Source organism: Mus caroli, chromosome 19 (assembly GCF_900094665.2).
Source record: "Mus caroli chromosome 19, CAROLI_EIJ_v1.1, whole genome shotgun sequence".
Classification (NCBI taxonomy): domain Eukaryota; kingdom Metazoa; phylum Chordata; class Mammalia; order Rodentia; family Muridae; genus Mus; species Mus caroli.
The window spans coordinates 33,975,103-33,990,624 of NC_034588.1; the positions used below are offsets into that span (position 1 = coordinate 33,975,103).

Genomic DNA, 15,522 nt, shown 5'->3' on the forward strand with positions numbered 1-15,522 from the left:
ACTCAGAAATCCGCCTGCCTCTGCCTTCCGAGTGCTGGGATTAAAGGCGTGCGCCACCACGCCCGGCCAGTAGTTTATTTCTTTATATTGCTCAATAATGTGCCAGTATGTGGATGATACTATATACCAACCAATTGATTATTTCCAGAAATGCCCTAAGATACTCATAGAATTTTCTCCTCTTTTCTTAGCTCTGATTCCTGTATTCACTAGTCTGTTCTGTAGAATTTTGTAGTCTCAGAGCATTATTGAAGGAAATTGTATATAGCTCATGAACTTTTGGAGTTGTCTTTTTAAATTTTGTGTTATTCTATGGTGGTTCACTGAAATTGTCATGAGTTTTGATAGGTCTTTTTAGTGCTCAGTAGTATTTTATGGTATTTGTTTGCTACTTGTATAATTTGTGTGACCATCTTGAATGATTTATTGAGTAGCTTCATTTTTGTTGTTTCAAATGAAACTGCTATTTATATAGTTCATAGGCATTTGTGTAAACATATATGCCTTACTTACTATTCTGATTGCTATGAGGAGACACCATGATCAAGCTGCCTATAAAATAAAGCATTTGATTGGGTACTTGTTACGGTTTCAAAGGGTTTAGTCCAAGGTCATAGTGGGGAGCATGGTGGCAGGCAGGCAGGCACAGAGCTCACAACAGATCTGAAAGGTGGAGGCAGAGAGAGCAAGACTGAGCCTGGCATAGGCTTTTGAAAGCTCATCCCCACTGACTTACTTCCTCCAACAAGGCCACCCCTCTCACTGCTTCCTAACAGTCCACCTGGAACCAAGTATTCAAATCTATGAGCCCGTGGGGCCATTCCCATCCAAACCACTATAGTACATTTTCATTTAAAGTATTTCTTATTAACTATTACTATGTGTCATCTTTGTGCACGCCATCGCATGCACAGATGACAGCTTAAGGAGTCTATAGCTTCACAGTGGGTAACAGCAGTTGTCAGGCTTCTGTGGCAAATGCTTTTACCAGCTAAATCGTCTCCTCTGGACTTAAGACTTTCATTTCTTTGTGGTAATTGTCAGAGTGAATTTGCTGTGATACATGATAACTGAATGCTTCAGTTTTTAAGGAATGACTTAGTTTCTTGTGATGAGGTGAAGTTGACTCTGAAGCTCAGGCTGGCATTAAACTCATAATTTTCTTGCCTCTGCTTCCCTAGTTCTGAATTTCCAGGCATGCACCACTATGCTCAGCTCTGCTGAACTGTTCTTTAGAGTAGCTATATAATTTTGCCTTCCCACAAGCAATGTAGGTGATGTAATTTCTTCACATCCTCATCTACATTTGCTGAGACAGCTATTTTTCACTTTATCCATTCAGAAAACATGTGAGTTTTAGCTGTATCACTTGGCTACCGTACATTCCCCTAACTTCTTGTACTTTCATACTTGCTTTTTGTATGTCCTTTTTTTTTGTTGTTTGTTTTGTTTTTCAAGACAGTTTTTCTGTGTAGCCCCACCTTAGAACTTGCTCCTGTAGACCATATTGGTTTCAAATTCAGAGGTCAGCCTGCCTCTGCCTCCTAAAATGCTGGGATTAAAGGTGTGTGCCACCACCGTCTGGCTCAGATGTCGTTTTTGGGGACATGTTTGTTCATGTCTTTAGCACTATTTCCCAATGGATTATTTGTTCTTTTATTGAGGCATTTTAAAGGTTTTTTTTAAAAAGATTTTTTTTTTTAATGTATATGGATGTTTTGCTTGCCTGTGTGTACCACATGTATGCCGTGACAGTAGAAGCAAGAAGAGAGGGAGTTAGCTTCCCTGGAGCTAGAGTTAGTTATAGATGTCTGTGAGCCAAAATATGGGTGCTGAGAATGGAGCCTAGGTTCTCTGGAAGAATAACCGGTGAGCCATTTTAACTGCAGAGCCAGCTTTCTGGACTTTAGAGTTCTAATATTTTTTATTTACTTTGTTACATGGAAAGTTTTCTGGACATTTGATGTTTGCAAACATGGTTTCCTCCTTTGTTGAATGGCTTTTCATCTTCACACAGGCTTTAACAGAGCAAAAAGCTTTTAATTTTCAGTTGCATAGTATATCAAATTTTCCCAATTTATGTGGGCCTATTTCTGCACTCTGTTCTATTCCATTCATTTATTCATCTCCAATGAATTCATTCTTCTTCTACCAATACTATTTAGTTTTAGTAACTGTAGTTGTATAATAATTCTCAATCCTGGTTAGTGTTTTGCCAGCATGACACAAGCTATCATCATTTAGGAACAGGGAACCTAATATATTATTGATAGTATTTGTCCAAACCCAGTTGACTTAGAGGCCAGCTTGTGGGCTCTCTTTGTTTTCCAGCTAGTGATTCATGTAGGAGGGTGGAGCTCACTGTGGGCTGAGCAACCCCCTGGCCGATGAGCCTGGGTTCTATAAGAAAGCAGGTAGAGCAAGCCAGCAGGAACAAAGCCAGGAAGAAGCACTCCCCTCTGCTGGATCCTGCCTCCAGGTTCCTGCCATGCCTTTCCTCAGTAAGGGAGGGTAAGCTTGAGTAAACACTTCTTCCAAAGTTTTGTTTGGTCACGGTATTTTATCACAGCAGTAGAGATCTTAATTATTTAAAGGTGGATAGGAGTTTATAATGAAAACATTTAAAGAATTTTATTAAGACCATTGAAAGACTATTTCTAAACAAATTAGCATTAATTTAAAACTATAGTTATAGCTGGGGGTGGAGGTCTACACATGTGATCTCAGCATTTCAAAGGCTGAGACTGACGGTTGCCATGACAGCCTGAGTTATGGAGTGAAATTCCTTTTTTAAAAAAGTATGATTATAACTTTTTATGTTTGAAAATCATAAAGGGCTAACATGTTTTATTTCATGCATATGCTCTCCACACTGAATAATAGAACAAAAAAATCAACTAACATGATAACTACATGTAACATTCCTCTTACATAGGAGTATACAGAAGAGATAGAGCGTTTGAAGCGAGATCTTGCAGCAGCTCGTGAGAAAAATGGAGTGTACATCTCTGAAGAAAGTTTTAGGTAAGACTTTGATTATAGAGTTAATTTCTAAGGTATTTTTGTTTTTTTTCTTTTGGCCTTTTGAGACAGTGTTTTTCTTTATAGCTTTAGCTGTTCTAGAACTCACTCTGTAGACCAGGCTGGCCTTGAACTCAGAGATCCACTTGCCTCTGCCTATTGAGTGCTGGGATTAACGGTGTGCACTACTACTGCCTGGCTGAATCTTTTTTTTTTTTTTTTTTAAGCATTTTTACTTATTTTAAGCATATGGATGGTTTTCCTGCATATATGTCTGTGTACCCCATTTCAGGCAGTGATACAGGAGCCAGAAGAGTCGTCCTGGAGATGGAGTTATAAACCCTGTGTGGTGCTGGGAATCGAACTCATTTCCCCAGACGAGCAGACAGAAATCTTACTTGCTGAGCCATCTCTCCATACCCTTATTCTTGTTTTTGGAAGTATTTTTAGTATGTCTCTTCCAGGCTGGCCTGAAGCTTTCTGAATTCTGCCTCAGCCTCACAGTTACTAGAATTATAGGTGTGCCAATATACCTATTTCTAAAACCATAATTTTAGAAAACAGTAGTTTGAAGTAAAACTTACTAGTGCAGCAATAAGGACTAATGTCCACTGTCCCATAAGTGCCTCTTTTGGTTTGATATTAAAAAATAGTTCTTGAACCAGTGTGATGGCTGTGTGCAAAGGTACTTGCTCCAGAGACTTATGACTGGAGTTTGATGTCTGTAGCCCCCTTTGTGGAAGAAAAGACCTTGTTTCCACAAGTTGTTCTTCAGCCTCCCCACATGCACCATAATATTTGTGCAGGCCAGTGTGTGTGTGTGTGTGTGTGTGTGTGTGTGTGTGCGTGCAAGCACTCTCACATTTTCACTGGAATGTCCTAGGAGGCAGAGATAGAAGGATTGGGAGTTTGATGCCAGCCAGGGAGGGCCGCATAGCGAGACCGGACTCAAAACTAAAACTCTGCTTGGGAGGATGAGTCGTCAGGTAAAGGTGTGTGCTGCCAAGCCTGAGGACACGAGTTTAGTCCCCAGAACCCACACGATAGAAGGAGGGAATCAACACCTCCAGAAAGATGTCATCTGACCTCCATATGTGTGCTGTAACATGCACCGTCCCCCTCAGTAAATACATGTTTAAACACACACATACAAATACTGTTATCAAACACTTTTTTTTTTTTTTTTTTTTTTTTTTTTTTTTTTTTTTTTGGTTTTTCGAGACAGGGTTTCTCTGTATAGCCCTGGCTGTCCTGGAACTCACNCCTGGAACTCACTTTGTAGACCAAGCTGGCCTCGAACTCAGAAATCCGCCTGCCTCTGCCTCCCAAGTGCTGGGATTAAAGGCGTGCGCCACCACCGCCCGGCCAAGACAGGGTTTCTCTGTGTAGCCCTGGCTGTCCTGGAACTCAATCTGTAGACCAGGCTGGCTTCGAACTCAGAAATCTGCCTGCCTTTGCCTCCCAAGTGCTGGGATTAAAAGTGTGCGCCACCACCATCCAGCTATCAAACACTTTTTAGAAAGCCTTTTAGCTAACTTTGTATTTTAAAAGGTTATTGGTTTATGTGAAAAGTTATGAGTAGTACAGAGAAGTCCCATGCATCATTATTTTTTACTTATTTATTTAGTCAGGGTCTCATGTAGTCCAGACTGGACTCAAGCTCACTGTGTAGTCAAGGATGACCTTTAACTTCTGCTCCTCCTGCCTCCGCCTCCCACATCCTGGGATGCAGGCATGTACCACTTTGCTTAGCTTTATGTGGTCCTGGGGCTCAAACCCAGGGCTTTTTTGATGCTAAACAAGTACTTCACCATGTGAGTCATAGCCTCAGTCAGCCCTTTTAGTTTTATTTAAGACAGAATTTTGCTCTGTGGTCCTAGCTGGCCTTAAACTCACTATGCAGGTCAGGCTGGCCTTGACTTTATAGGTATCCCTACTACAGCTTTCTAAGTACTAAAATTGTAGGCATAGGCCATAAATACTATATGGGCTCCCATGTATTAATTACCCAGTTTCCACCAATATTCCTTTATATAACTGTGATTCAATAGTAAATTTAGGAGATTAGAACTGGTAGCATATGGATGGATTCTATACCATTTTGACTTATATTTGTGTAACCATCACTGCACTGGAGATACAAAACTGCTTTTGTCTCTTTTTTAAAGTCATTTTCATCTTCTCTTCTACCATTACCCTATCCTCTGACACGACAGTTTTACACTTGAGCTATACCACCAGCCAGTCAGTCATTTCTGAAATTTCCCAACACTCAAGAAATCAGCATAACATTTTAAGTGGTTCTGGAAGACCTGTGAGTTTTATGGTTAAAAGTGCTACTTCAGTCAGGTGTGTTGTACATCTTTAATCTCAGCACTCAGGAGGCAAAGGCGGACCTTTGAGTTTGAGGCCAGCCTATCTTTAAGAAGAAGCAAAAAAGCATTCATCATACTTTATTTTACCTTTTTGTTTGTTTGTTTGTTTGTTTGTTTTTTGAGACAGGGTTTCTTTGCATATGGCTTGCTATCCTTGAACTTGCTCTGTAGATCAGGCTGGGAGATCTGCCTGCCTCTGCCTCCCAAGCCCTGAGACTAAAGGCATGCACTATAGTGTGCCTGGCTTTATGTTCAAATGTTTTTGTTGAATTTTCTTTCTGTTGTCAGATGTTTACTTTGTAAAAGCTCTACCACATCTTTTCTGACCTTTAGAGAATATGACTTCATATTCTTGTGTAGATTGATTGTCCTCAAAAACTGTTAGTATTATTAAAGTTTTAACTTCTCTTCAGGACCTTTTTACTTTCTGTGGTGGTTTCTGTCATTTGTGTTTGTTTCCTCAAATGTTTAAGTGATTGTTAGCTGGTGTTTTAGTTTTGTGTGGGGTGAGATTTACAGTTCTGTGTTGACTGGAATCATGTCTGGAATTATGTCACTTGTAAGGCAAAGGCCAAGCCCTTCAGTCCTTCTGGAAAGAGGCACCCACTTCTCTGGTTAGAGTTTACTCTGGCTGCTATCACTGGATTAGAAAGGGTTTAAGTGCTAAAGAGCCCATCATTCACTAGATTTTCATTCAAATGCCTCCATCTTCATTGTTATTAGTGAGAGAGAGCTGAAGGTCACATGCAGTTAGCAGCCTCCTGGCTCTCAGGAGGGAGGTTCATTGCCCCTAGAGGATATTCTGCAAGATCCAGGCCTCTGGTTTGTTTTAATCAAAGACTTTATTGGATGCATATTGCACAACATTCTTACCCTCAGTTTGGGGGGAGGGTGAAACCCATGCTATTTGAGTCTGAAATGAGATAGGCCTGGGAAAATTTGAAATAAGGGACAAGAGGTAACATTTGTGTTGTTTGAAAATGAAAATCTAATTTGTAATACAATGCCTTTGAGAAATTTGTTATGAGAAAAAAAATAAAGATTCTTAAAACCTGACCTTTTGGGGCTGGAGAGTTGGCTCAGCAGTTAAGAGCACTGACTGCTCGTCCAGAGGTCCTGAGAGGGGAACTTCCCTGCTCTGTCATTTTCCTATCTTCTCAACATAAGTTTTATTTATTTATTTATTTATTTTAATATTTTTTATTAGGTATTTTCCTCATTTACATTTCCAGTGCTATCCAAAAAGTCCCCCATACCCTCCCCCCCAACTCCCCTACCCACCCACTCCCACTTTTTGGCCCTTTCGTTCCCCTGTACTGGGGCATATAAAGTTTGCAAGTCCAATGGCCCTCTCTTTCCAATGATGGCTAACTTGGCCATCTTTTGATACATATGCAGCTAGAGTCAAGAGCTCCGGGGTACTGGTTAGTTCATAATGTTGCTCCACCTATAGGGTTGCAGATCCCTTTAGCTCCTTGGGTACTTTCTCTAGCTCCTCCATTGGGGGCCCTGTGATCCATCCAATAGCTGACTGTGAGCATCCACTTCTTTGTTTGCTAGGACCCGGCAAGTTTTATTTTATATGTATTTTATGGTGTTAGGGACCAAATCCAGAGTCTCTTGTGTGTGCTGAAAAGCATCCTTTTACCTTGTTACTTCCTAGCTCGTTAGCATATCAAGTTGGATTTGTGCACACGTGCCTTTCCTTCATAGATAAAGGTTCCCAGTTTCAGTAGAGGTCAAATCAGGAATGTTCCATTTATAAGACAGGGAGGGGCTGAAGAGATGGCTTAATTGCTGTTCCAGATGACCCTGGTTCAATTCCCAGCACTGGCTTGGTGGCTCGTTCCGACTGTAACTCCAGTTGCAAAGGATCCCCAAGGGCACCAGGCATGCAAATGGTACACAGACATAACTGATACATAAAACTAAACCCAGGCAAGTCTTTCCCCAAAGAGGCTTCATTTGCTTATTGCCATTTGGCCCTACTTAGTTACCATCCTGAGACTGAAGAGTGTGGAGATGAGTTTGTGTAGCAGCCAGGGTTTTGTTGTCTTATGTTGTATTTTGCAATTAGACTAAAATTTTGTAGAATTTAGAACAAAACATTAACTATTAAATTTGTATTAAACTTTTAGAGCCATGAATGGAAAAGTAACTGTTCAGGAGGAACAAATTGTTGAGTTGGTTGAAAAAATCGCTGTTCTTGAGGAGGAGCTCAGTAAGGTAGGCTCTGGGGGCCACCAAGGCTGTGTGACAGGGACTGCTAAAAGAAGTAGAATGTGTAGGGACTCTTTTTTTTTAAAGAATTTTTTTTTGATTCTTATATTCAAGGTAAGTTGTATTTTATTTTTACCTCTGTTATTATAATGAAAAGCCTTCTATTTTGACACTTAATACAACTTTAGAAGAAATCACAGTCAGACATTTGCTTAATGACTGGGTTATATTTTTGAGAAATGTGTTATAAGAGGTTTTATTATTATGTAAACACTATAGAGTTTACTTGTACAAACCTCCAAAATCTGCTAGAATCCTAGAATTTATGGTATACTCCGTTGTTTTTTAAAGATTTATTTATTTTATGTATATGAGTACACTGTAGCTGTCTTCAGACACACCAGAAGAGGGCACCAGACCCCATTACATGAGCCACCATGTGGTTGCTGGGAATTGAACACAGGACCTCTGGGAGAGCAGTCAGTGCTCTTAACCACCGAGCCATCTCTCCCGTGGCCCCTCCCCCCCCCTTCAGTTTTTATTTTGAGACAATTCTCATGTAATTTAGGCTAAACTCAAAACACAAGCTTTCAGTTACTTAGGAGGCAGAAGCAGATGGATCTTGTTGAGTTAGAGGCCAGCCTAGTCCATTTGGTGAGTTCCAGGCTTACCTGGGCAACATAGAAACACTGTCTCAAAAGAGCAACAAAACTTACTAAGTAGCCAAGGATGACCTTGAACTTCTCACCTTTACTTGGATTAGAGCAGTACTTAGCCATGCCAGTTCTTATGCAGAGCTGGGATAGGACCTAGGGCTTTGCTTATGCTATGTAAGCTTTCTGCCAGTTGATCTTTCCCCTTGGTTCCTTTTCAAGGTAAGGATTCCAGAAATTGGGAGCTATGGGACACTTAGACAAGCAGCCAGACCCTTTCTCTGCCACCCTCGTGGTGCACCTTTGCTGTCACTGAAGTCCTGGGGGTAACCTGAAGAATTAATACCACTGTTAGACCTGTTACATGTTTGAATAGCTTTATAGAAGCAGACTAGATACCATTTTAAATGTTCTAATCAGTCTGACAAACTATTACAATTTTTACACTTGAATAATTTTTTTTCCCAGTATTATTAACTAGCCAAGTATTTGCCCAGCCAGAACATTTTTTTTTCTGATTCTTAAAGAATTGTTTAATATATTACATGTAGGCTACAGAGTTATTTATGGATAGTAAGAACGAACTTGACCAGTGTAAATCTGACCTGCAAACCAAGACACAGGAACTTGAAACCACTCAGAAACATTTGCAAGAAACAAAATTACAACTTGTTAAAGAGGAATACGTCTCTTCAGCCTTGGAAAGAACCGAGAAGACGCTGCATGACACTGCCAGCAAGGTTTGTCCTTTGCTTGTATTGAGAACATTGAAGGGTAGGTAGAGGTATCCTTGCTTAAATTTTGATTATAAGATTTTAATTTATCTATTCCAAGCCAGGCGTGGTGGCGCACGCCTTTAATCCCAGCACTCGGGAGGCAGAGGCAGGTGGATTTCTGAGTTCGAGGCCAGCCTGGTCTACAAAGTGAGTGCCAGGACAGCCAGGGCTACACAGAGAAACCCTGTCTCGAAAAAACCAAAAAAAAAAAAAAAAAAAAAAAAAAAAAAAAAAGATTTTAATTTATCTATTCCAAATGTTTTGTTCATTTATGAAACAATATTTCATTATTTGATCCATTTTTTAAAAGCTGGAATGAAAGTATTCCATGTTTTAAGGTACATTTTTGACGGGACTATAAAACAAAAGAAAAAACATTTATAACAAATGTACTTACTAGAATAAATTTGCAAAGTCAGTTTTCTTTGCACAGAGGGGAGTTGGTGAGGACTAAGCATTCCTGAGCACTGGATACATTAGTGTAAGATGAACTTTTTCTGATGCAGTGTCTACAATTTTGTGTCTAGTTCTCATCAGGGAGAGAGCCTTATGGAGCACAAGCACGTTGATCAGACTGCTTATGTTATCTTCTTTTGTTTGTTTGTTTTTGTTTTTAAACATACAGTTGCTTAACACAGTTAAAGAAACCACCAGGGCTGTATCTGGCCTACATTCTAAACTGGACCGCAAGAGAGCAATTGATGANCACAATGCTGAAGCTCAGGAGAGCTTTGGCAAAAACCTCAACAGTCTGTTTAATAATATGGAAGAATTGATTAAGGATGGCAGTGAGAAACAAAAGGCCATGCTAGACGTTCATAAGACACTGTTTGGTAAGTGCAAGCATTTCTGTGACTGTGCATCGCATGGCTGTGTGTACATGCGTGTGGAGTCCAGAGAACAGCCTTACATGTTATTTCATAGGGACCATCTCCTTTTTTTAAAGAGTTAGTTTCTTTTTGGGTTCATTGTTGTTGTTCTGTTGTTCAAGTCGGGCATCTCTGTGAAGCCTTAGCTGTCCTGGAAGTTGCTCTGTAAGACCAGGCGTACTTCAAATGCAGAGAGATCCATCTGCCTTTGCCTCTGCCTCCTGACTGCTGGGATTAAAAGCATGTGCCACCATTGCCCAGCAAATTATTTTATTTTTAGTTTCATGTATGTGTGTATGTCTGTGTGCCTGTGTTTGTGTATGTGAGTGCATGTACCCATGGAGGCTGTAGGTGTTGGATTCCCTCAATTGGAACACCACCACCTGCTATGGGCGCTGGGAATCAGACTCACCTTTGTGAGTACTCTTAACCATTGATTCATATCTCTAGCCCTCCACCTTAGTTCTTTTAGATAGGATCTTTCATTGGCTAAGTAGAGTAGGTTGGCTGGCTTAGTGAGACCGAGGCTAGCTCACTTGCTTGCTCTTATGCTCTCTCTTCTCTCAAACTTCTCTCCTTCTCCCTCCCCTCTTCTCCCTTTCTCCCCAGTCCTTCTCTCCTCTTCCCTTCCCCGCCACTAGACCACCTGGTCTCTAAGGATCCTTCTGACCCTTCTGTCTCCGATTCTCAAGTGCTAAGATTACAGGAAGAGTGCCACTAAACCCAGACTTTTATGCAGCATAACGTGCATGTGGAGGCCAGAGGATAATACCTTTTCTTTTCTTTCCTTGTGGATCCCAGGGATTCAACTTGGTCATTAAATTTTGTGGCAAGTATTAACCCAGTAGTCTCCTTAGAAATTTCCTTTGAGGGCTGGTGAGATGGCTCAGTGGGTAAGAGCACCCGACTGCTCTTCCGAAGGTCAGGAGTTCAAATCCCAGCAACCACATGGTGGCTCACAACCATCTGTAACGAGATCTGGCGCCCTCTTCTGGAGTGTCTGAAGACAGCTACAGTGTACTTACATATAATAAATAAATAAATCTTGAAAAAAAAAAAAGAAATTTCCTTTGAATAAATTGTCTTGCAACTTTTTTTTTTCTTGTGGGAATATATACTTAAAGATTTGCTCATTGGGGGCTTCAGAGGTTAATAACACTGGCTGCTCTTCCAGGGGACCCAGGTTTGATTTCCAGCACCCACTTACGGTGACTGATAACTATCTGTAACTCCAGGCCCAGGGGATCTGATAGCCTCTTCTGGCCTCCTAGGGCATGAGGCATGCATGTGGTGCATAGACATACATGTAGGCACAACACTCATCACATAAAGTAATATTTTAAAAAGATTAGCTGTTTGGTCAGAGTGTGTGTGTGTGTGAGTGTGTGTATGTGTGTGTGAGTGTGTGTATGTGTGTGTGTGTGTGTGTGTGTGTGTGTGTGTGTGTATGTGTGAATGCTTCCTTTTGAGATAAAGTCTCATGTAACAGCTTTACATCCCACAGCTGGGGGTGACCTTGAATTACCTTGAACTGTGTGTATCTTAACCTGATCCTTCTGTCTCTACCTTTAAAGTGCTGGGGTTGTAAGTATGTTTCACAATAAATATAGTTCTCTCTTTTTAATAGACTTCTGTCTACTATAAGCTTTTAGATACTAATTTTAAATATTCTGCTTAAATCTGGTGACGCATGCCTCTGATTTTAGCACTTGGGAAGCTGAAACATGGTTGACCGGAGTAAGGATCATCTCAAGTGAAGAAAAATATATTCTAATTTTAAAATTATTCTAAGGTATACTTAAAAATTATGTGCTTTTTAATATGCAGGAGCTTATAGAACAGTCATATTTAAAATTTTTCTTGTATGACAATTCTTTAATGCAGTTATTGTAGATTCTATAATAAAGATTAATTTTGACTTATTGAAAGTGGTCTTAACTTCATTTAAATATATTTATGCCAAAGTTCATCTCTCATTTCTCTCTTTTTTTTGTAGGTAACCTGATGTCTTCTAGTGTCTCTGCATTAGACACNATTACCACGACAGCACTTGAATCTCTCATGTCTATTCCAGAAAATGTGTCAGCTCGTGTTTCTCAGANTTCTGATATGATATTGGAAGAGCAATCGTTAGCAGCACAAAGTAAAAGTGTTCTGCAAGGATTGATTGTTAGTAAATCTCTTAATGTTTTTACAGTGATCAGCCATCAGTGCTTGTTCTTTCAGCTTGAGCTTTGCTAGACACAGAGAGAGGACTATTGTCTCCCTCCCCCACCCCCCATCCCCCACCCCCATAGAAAGACTGGTTTCCAAGAGGATATGGCTAAATTTTGAAACTATTTTTACTCATTGGGTGTAGCTGAGAGTTGGAATACTTAAGCCATTGTAGTTCACATGTTTATCATTTCAGCAGTTGTGAAAGATGGAGGCAGGCTGGTGATACCTTTTTGGGTTTTTTGAGAAAAGAAAGATGGCAAAGGAGGCAAAGGATCAGGAGTTCAAAGCCATCCTTGGTTTTTAGTGAATTTAAAGCTACCTGAGGACCTGTCACAAACAAGAGTACCAGTTTTTTTTTTTTTTTTTTTTTTTTCGAGACAGGGTTTCTCTGTGTAGCCCTGGCTGTCCTGGAACTCACTCTGTAGATCAGGCTGGCCTTGAACTGAGAAATTTGCCTGCCTCTGCCTCCCAAGTGCTGGGATTAAAGCGTGTGCACCACCACTGCCCAGCCATATAGCCTTTTCTTCCCTTCCATTCCCTCTCCCCTCTCCCCCCACTTCCTCCCTCTCCTCTCTCTTCCTCCCTCTCCCCTCTCTCCTTTTCCCCCTTTACCCACTCCCCCCTCTCTCTTCTCCCCTTCCTCCCTCCCCTCTCTCCCCTCTCCCCTTTTTCTTTCTGTGTGCATGTGTGTATGTGTATACATGATTGCACAGGTGGATAAGGAGGAAACAAACCCTTAAGTATCTCCTAAGATTTGATATGTTATTATGTGTGTGGTGAGTGTATTTCTGTGGTGTGCACTGGAGGACAGAGGACAACTTTGTAGAATCGGTTATCTTTCAACCTTTACTTCGATTCTAGAGATGGATTTTGGGTGTCAGGCTTTCCAAGTAAACTAACATGAGCAGTCCCAGGGATCTGCCTGTCTACTGTCGGCTTGCTGGATTACAAGTGTGCGCATCACTCAGCTCTTTTTGTTTTGGTAATGTGGGTTCTTGAGATTAAACTCAGGCCTAAAACTTATGCCCCAAGCACTAACTTTTCAGTGCAGCCTCCTAACTGACTTCTGCTTAGATTTTTTTGTACTTATTCTGTTGCCCTTTCCCTAGTGAAAGGATCTTTTTACATTATATTCTCAATTTCACATGTTCCTCTGCAAGAATAAGAGCTCTCAAGTTCAGATACAATAGGCTCTTAAGTCACAGGATCTTCACAGTTAAATACTCTACCCTAAAAGTGTACTGCCCTCCCTCCTTCCCTCCTCCCCCAAGTGTTTTGAGCAGGTTCTTACCCCCTGTTTCTCACAGGTGGTTGCCCCAGAACTCACTGGTCCAGGCTGGTTTAGATCTCAGTATGATCATCCTGCTTTTGCTTCTTGGGTTTTACGCATGAGTGATAAAGTTTGGCTCCAAAGCCTATGGGGGTTTTGTGTCTTGTTTTTAAATGTTTATGTGGAGGTGGGATGGTATGTACAAGTGAGTATGGGTACCTGTGGAGTCCAGAAGCCAATCTTGGCCTCCCTAGAGCTGGACCCACCTAATATGGGTGCTGGGAACTGAACTCTGGTCCTCTTCAATAGCAGCACAGGCTCTTAACCACCAAGCCATCCTCCTAGCACACTAAGACCTACTCTTAATGATTTTTTTTTTTTTTTTGGCTTAGTTCTTTTTAACCTAAGGCTGTTTAAAACTCATTGTGTGAAAATGTATGTGTAGAGATTGTTCTTTTAGTCATGCTGGGGGTCAAACTGCAGTGCTGGACTCTCAGCACTCTACTGTTACTTGCTTGTCTCCTCCTCTGAACTCTCCCTTAGACTGAAATTGACTAAAGATCACAGTACACAGCTGCCTGTGGTCCTGATAGTGTGGAGGCAGGAGGGGAAGGGGGTCAAGAGCATCCTCAGCTCCCCATTGAGGTTCAGGTCAGCCTGTGCTACAAGATACATAAAACACGGCACATATACACACAGCAAGGTATATAAACACAAATGAGAAAATTCAGTGTTTACTATACACTTTGTGAACATTGTTTAGTTGCTGGAGTAGGACTCATAGGCAGAGTATAAACTGGGTATGCAACTATGTCTCTTCAGGTTACAAAGAATATCAAAGCAGAATTTTGAATGTAGGTGTTTGGTTGCTAAATATCCAAGATATATCATCTAAGCAAATGCAAATGAACACATTCTTAGGAAAGTATTTGTTTTAAAAACCAGGATGAACTTGTGACCGACCTTTTCACTTCCCTGAAGACCATCGTAGCCCCTGGTGTGGTTTCCATCTTGAACATAAATAGGCAGCTACAGCATATTTTCAGGGCTTCATCGACAGTGGCTGAAAAGGTACACGTGTTTTCTTCTTTTTTTTTTTTAAATTTTCATTTATTCTTTTATGTTATCTTCTTAATACCTCAGATTTGATAGGTTACTCAAAAGAGAAACTAATATTTTTTTCCCTCAAAGGTAGAAGATCAAAAAAGAGAAATAGACAGTTTTCTCAGCATATTATGTAACAATTTACATGAACTCCGAGAAAACACAGTTTCTTCCTTGGTTGAATCACAAAAGCTTTGTGGAAACCTAACTGAAGACCTGAAGACAATAAAGGAAACCCATTCACAGGTATTTCTTAACTGCCATTTCTAATGCCTTCATGGATTTAATAATCTATCTCACACGGCCTGGGGTCACCACGGCTGCTGTTGTGTCTGATGGTAATTGTGTAAAATAATTAATTGAGAATACTTCTTTAGAGGGGGTCTTTTGTTTAGAGACAGGATTTCTTTGGGTAATCCTGACTGTCCTGGAACTCACTGTGGCTAGCCTCAGAATGCACAGATCCACCTGCCTCTGCATCTGAGAGGATGGGATTAAAGGCCTGCGCCGCCGCCACCTGGCTCGAAAATCAGCATTCAAGAATGTGCTTTACCTCGTCAGAACAAACAGCTGACACTTAGGTTATTTAAGCTAAGGCTGCACGATGAGACCTTTTCTCCAAAAAACAAAGCAAAAGAATTGTTTTGGTTAATTCTTTACTCTTTTTTAAAAGTCCTAAAATGTTCTTTCAGTGTTCTTTTCAGGGCTTCCTCTATGTGTGAGAGGTGAGGTTAAATGTTGAGTCAGTTTATGTAGCTGAGCGGAGTGTAGTGCTGCACATGTAATCCCAGCACTCAGAAGTTGGCAGCCAACCTGCGCTGAGTAAGGAGACCCGTGACCTGTGACCATTCACATACAGAAAACAAACAGCTATCATTCCAATCTTTCTCCTCTCAATGTTTCTCATAGGAACTTTGCCAGTTAAGCAGTAGTTGGGCAGAGAGGTTCTGTGCTTTGGAGAAGAAGTATGAAAACATCCAGAAACCACTGAACAGTATTCAAGAAAATACAGAGCGG

General features: G+C 40.8%; 1 protein-coding gene across 1 annotated transcript in view; it reads left to right on the forward strand.

Annotated features, from left to right (window-relative positions):
* Nucleotides 1-15,522, forward strand: part of Kif11 (kinesin family member 11) — a 42,921-nt gene that overhangs the window by 17,415 nt on the left and 9,984 nt on the right. Inside the window, exons 9-16 of the mRNA XM_021152489.2 lie at nucleotides 2,936-3,024; nucleotides 7,535-7,622; nucleotides 8,821-9,009; nucleotides 9,671-9,878; nucleotides 11,911-12,083; nucleotides 14,347-14,472; nucleotides 14,593-14,751; nucleotides 15,415-15,518. Coding sequence (XP_021008148.1) covers nucleotides 2,936-3,024; nucleotides 7,535-7,622; nucleotides 8,821-9,009; nucleotides 9,671-9,878; nucleotides 11,911-12,083; nucleotides 14,347-14,472; nucleotides 14,593-14,751; nucleotides 15,415-15,518 — 1,136 coding nt within the window. The remainder of the gene's footprint in view (nucleotides 1-2,935; nucleotides 3,025-7,534; nucleotides 7,623-8,820; nucleotides 9,010-9,670; nucleotides 9,879-11,910; nucleotides 12,084-14,346; nucleotides 14,473-14,592; nucleotides 14,752-15,414; nucleotides 15,519-15,522) is intronic.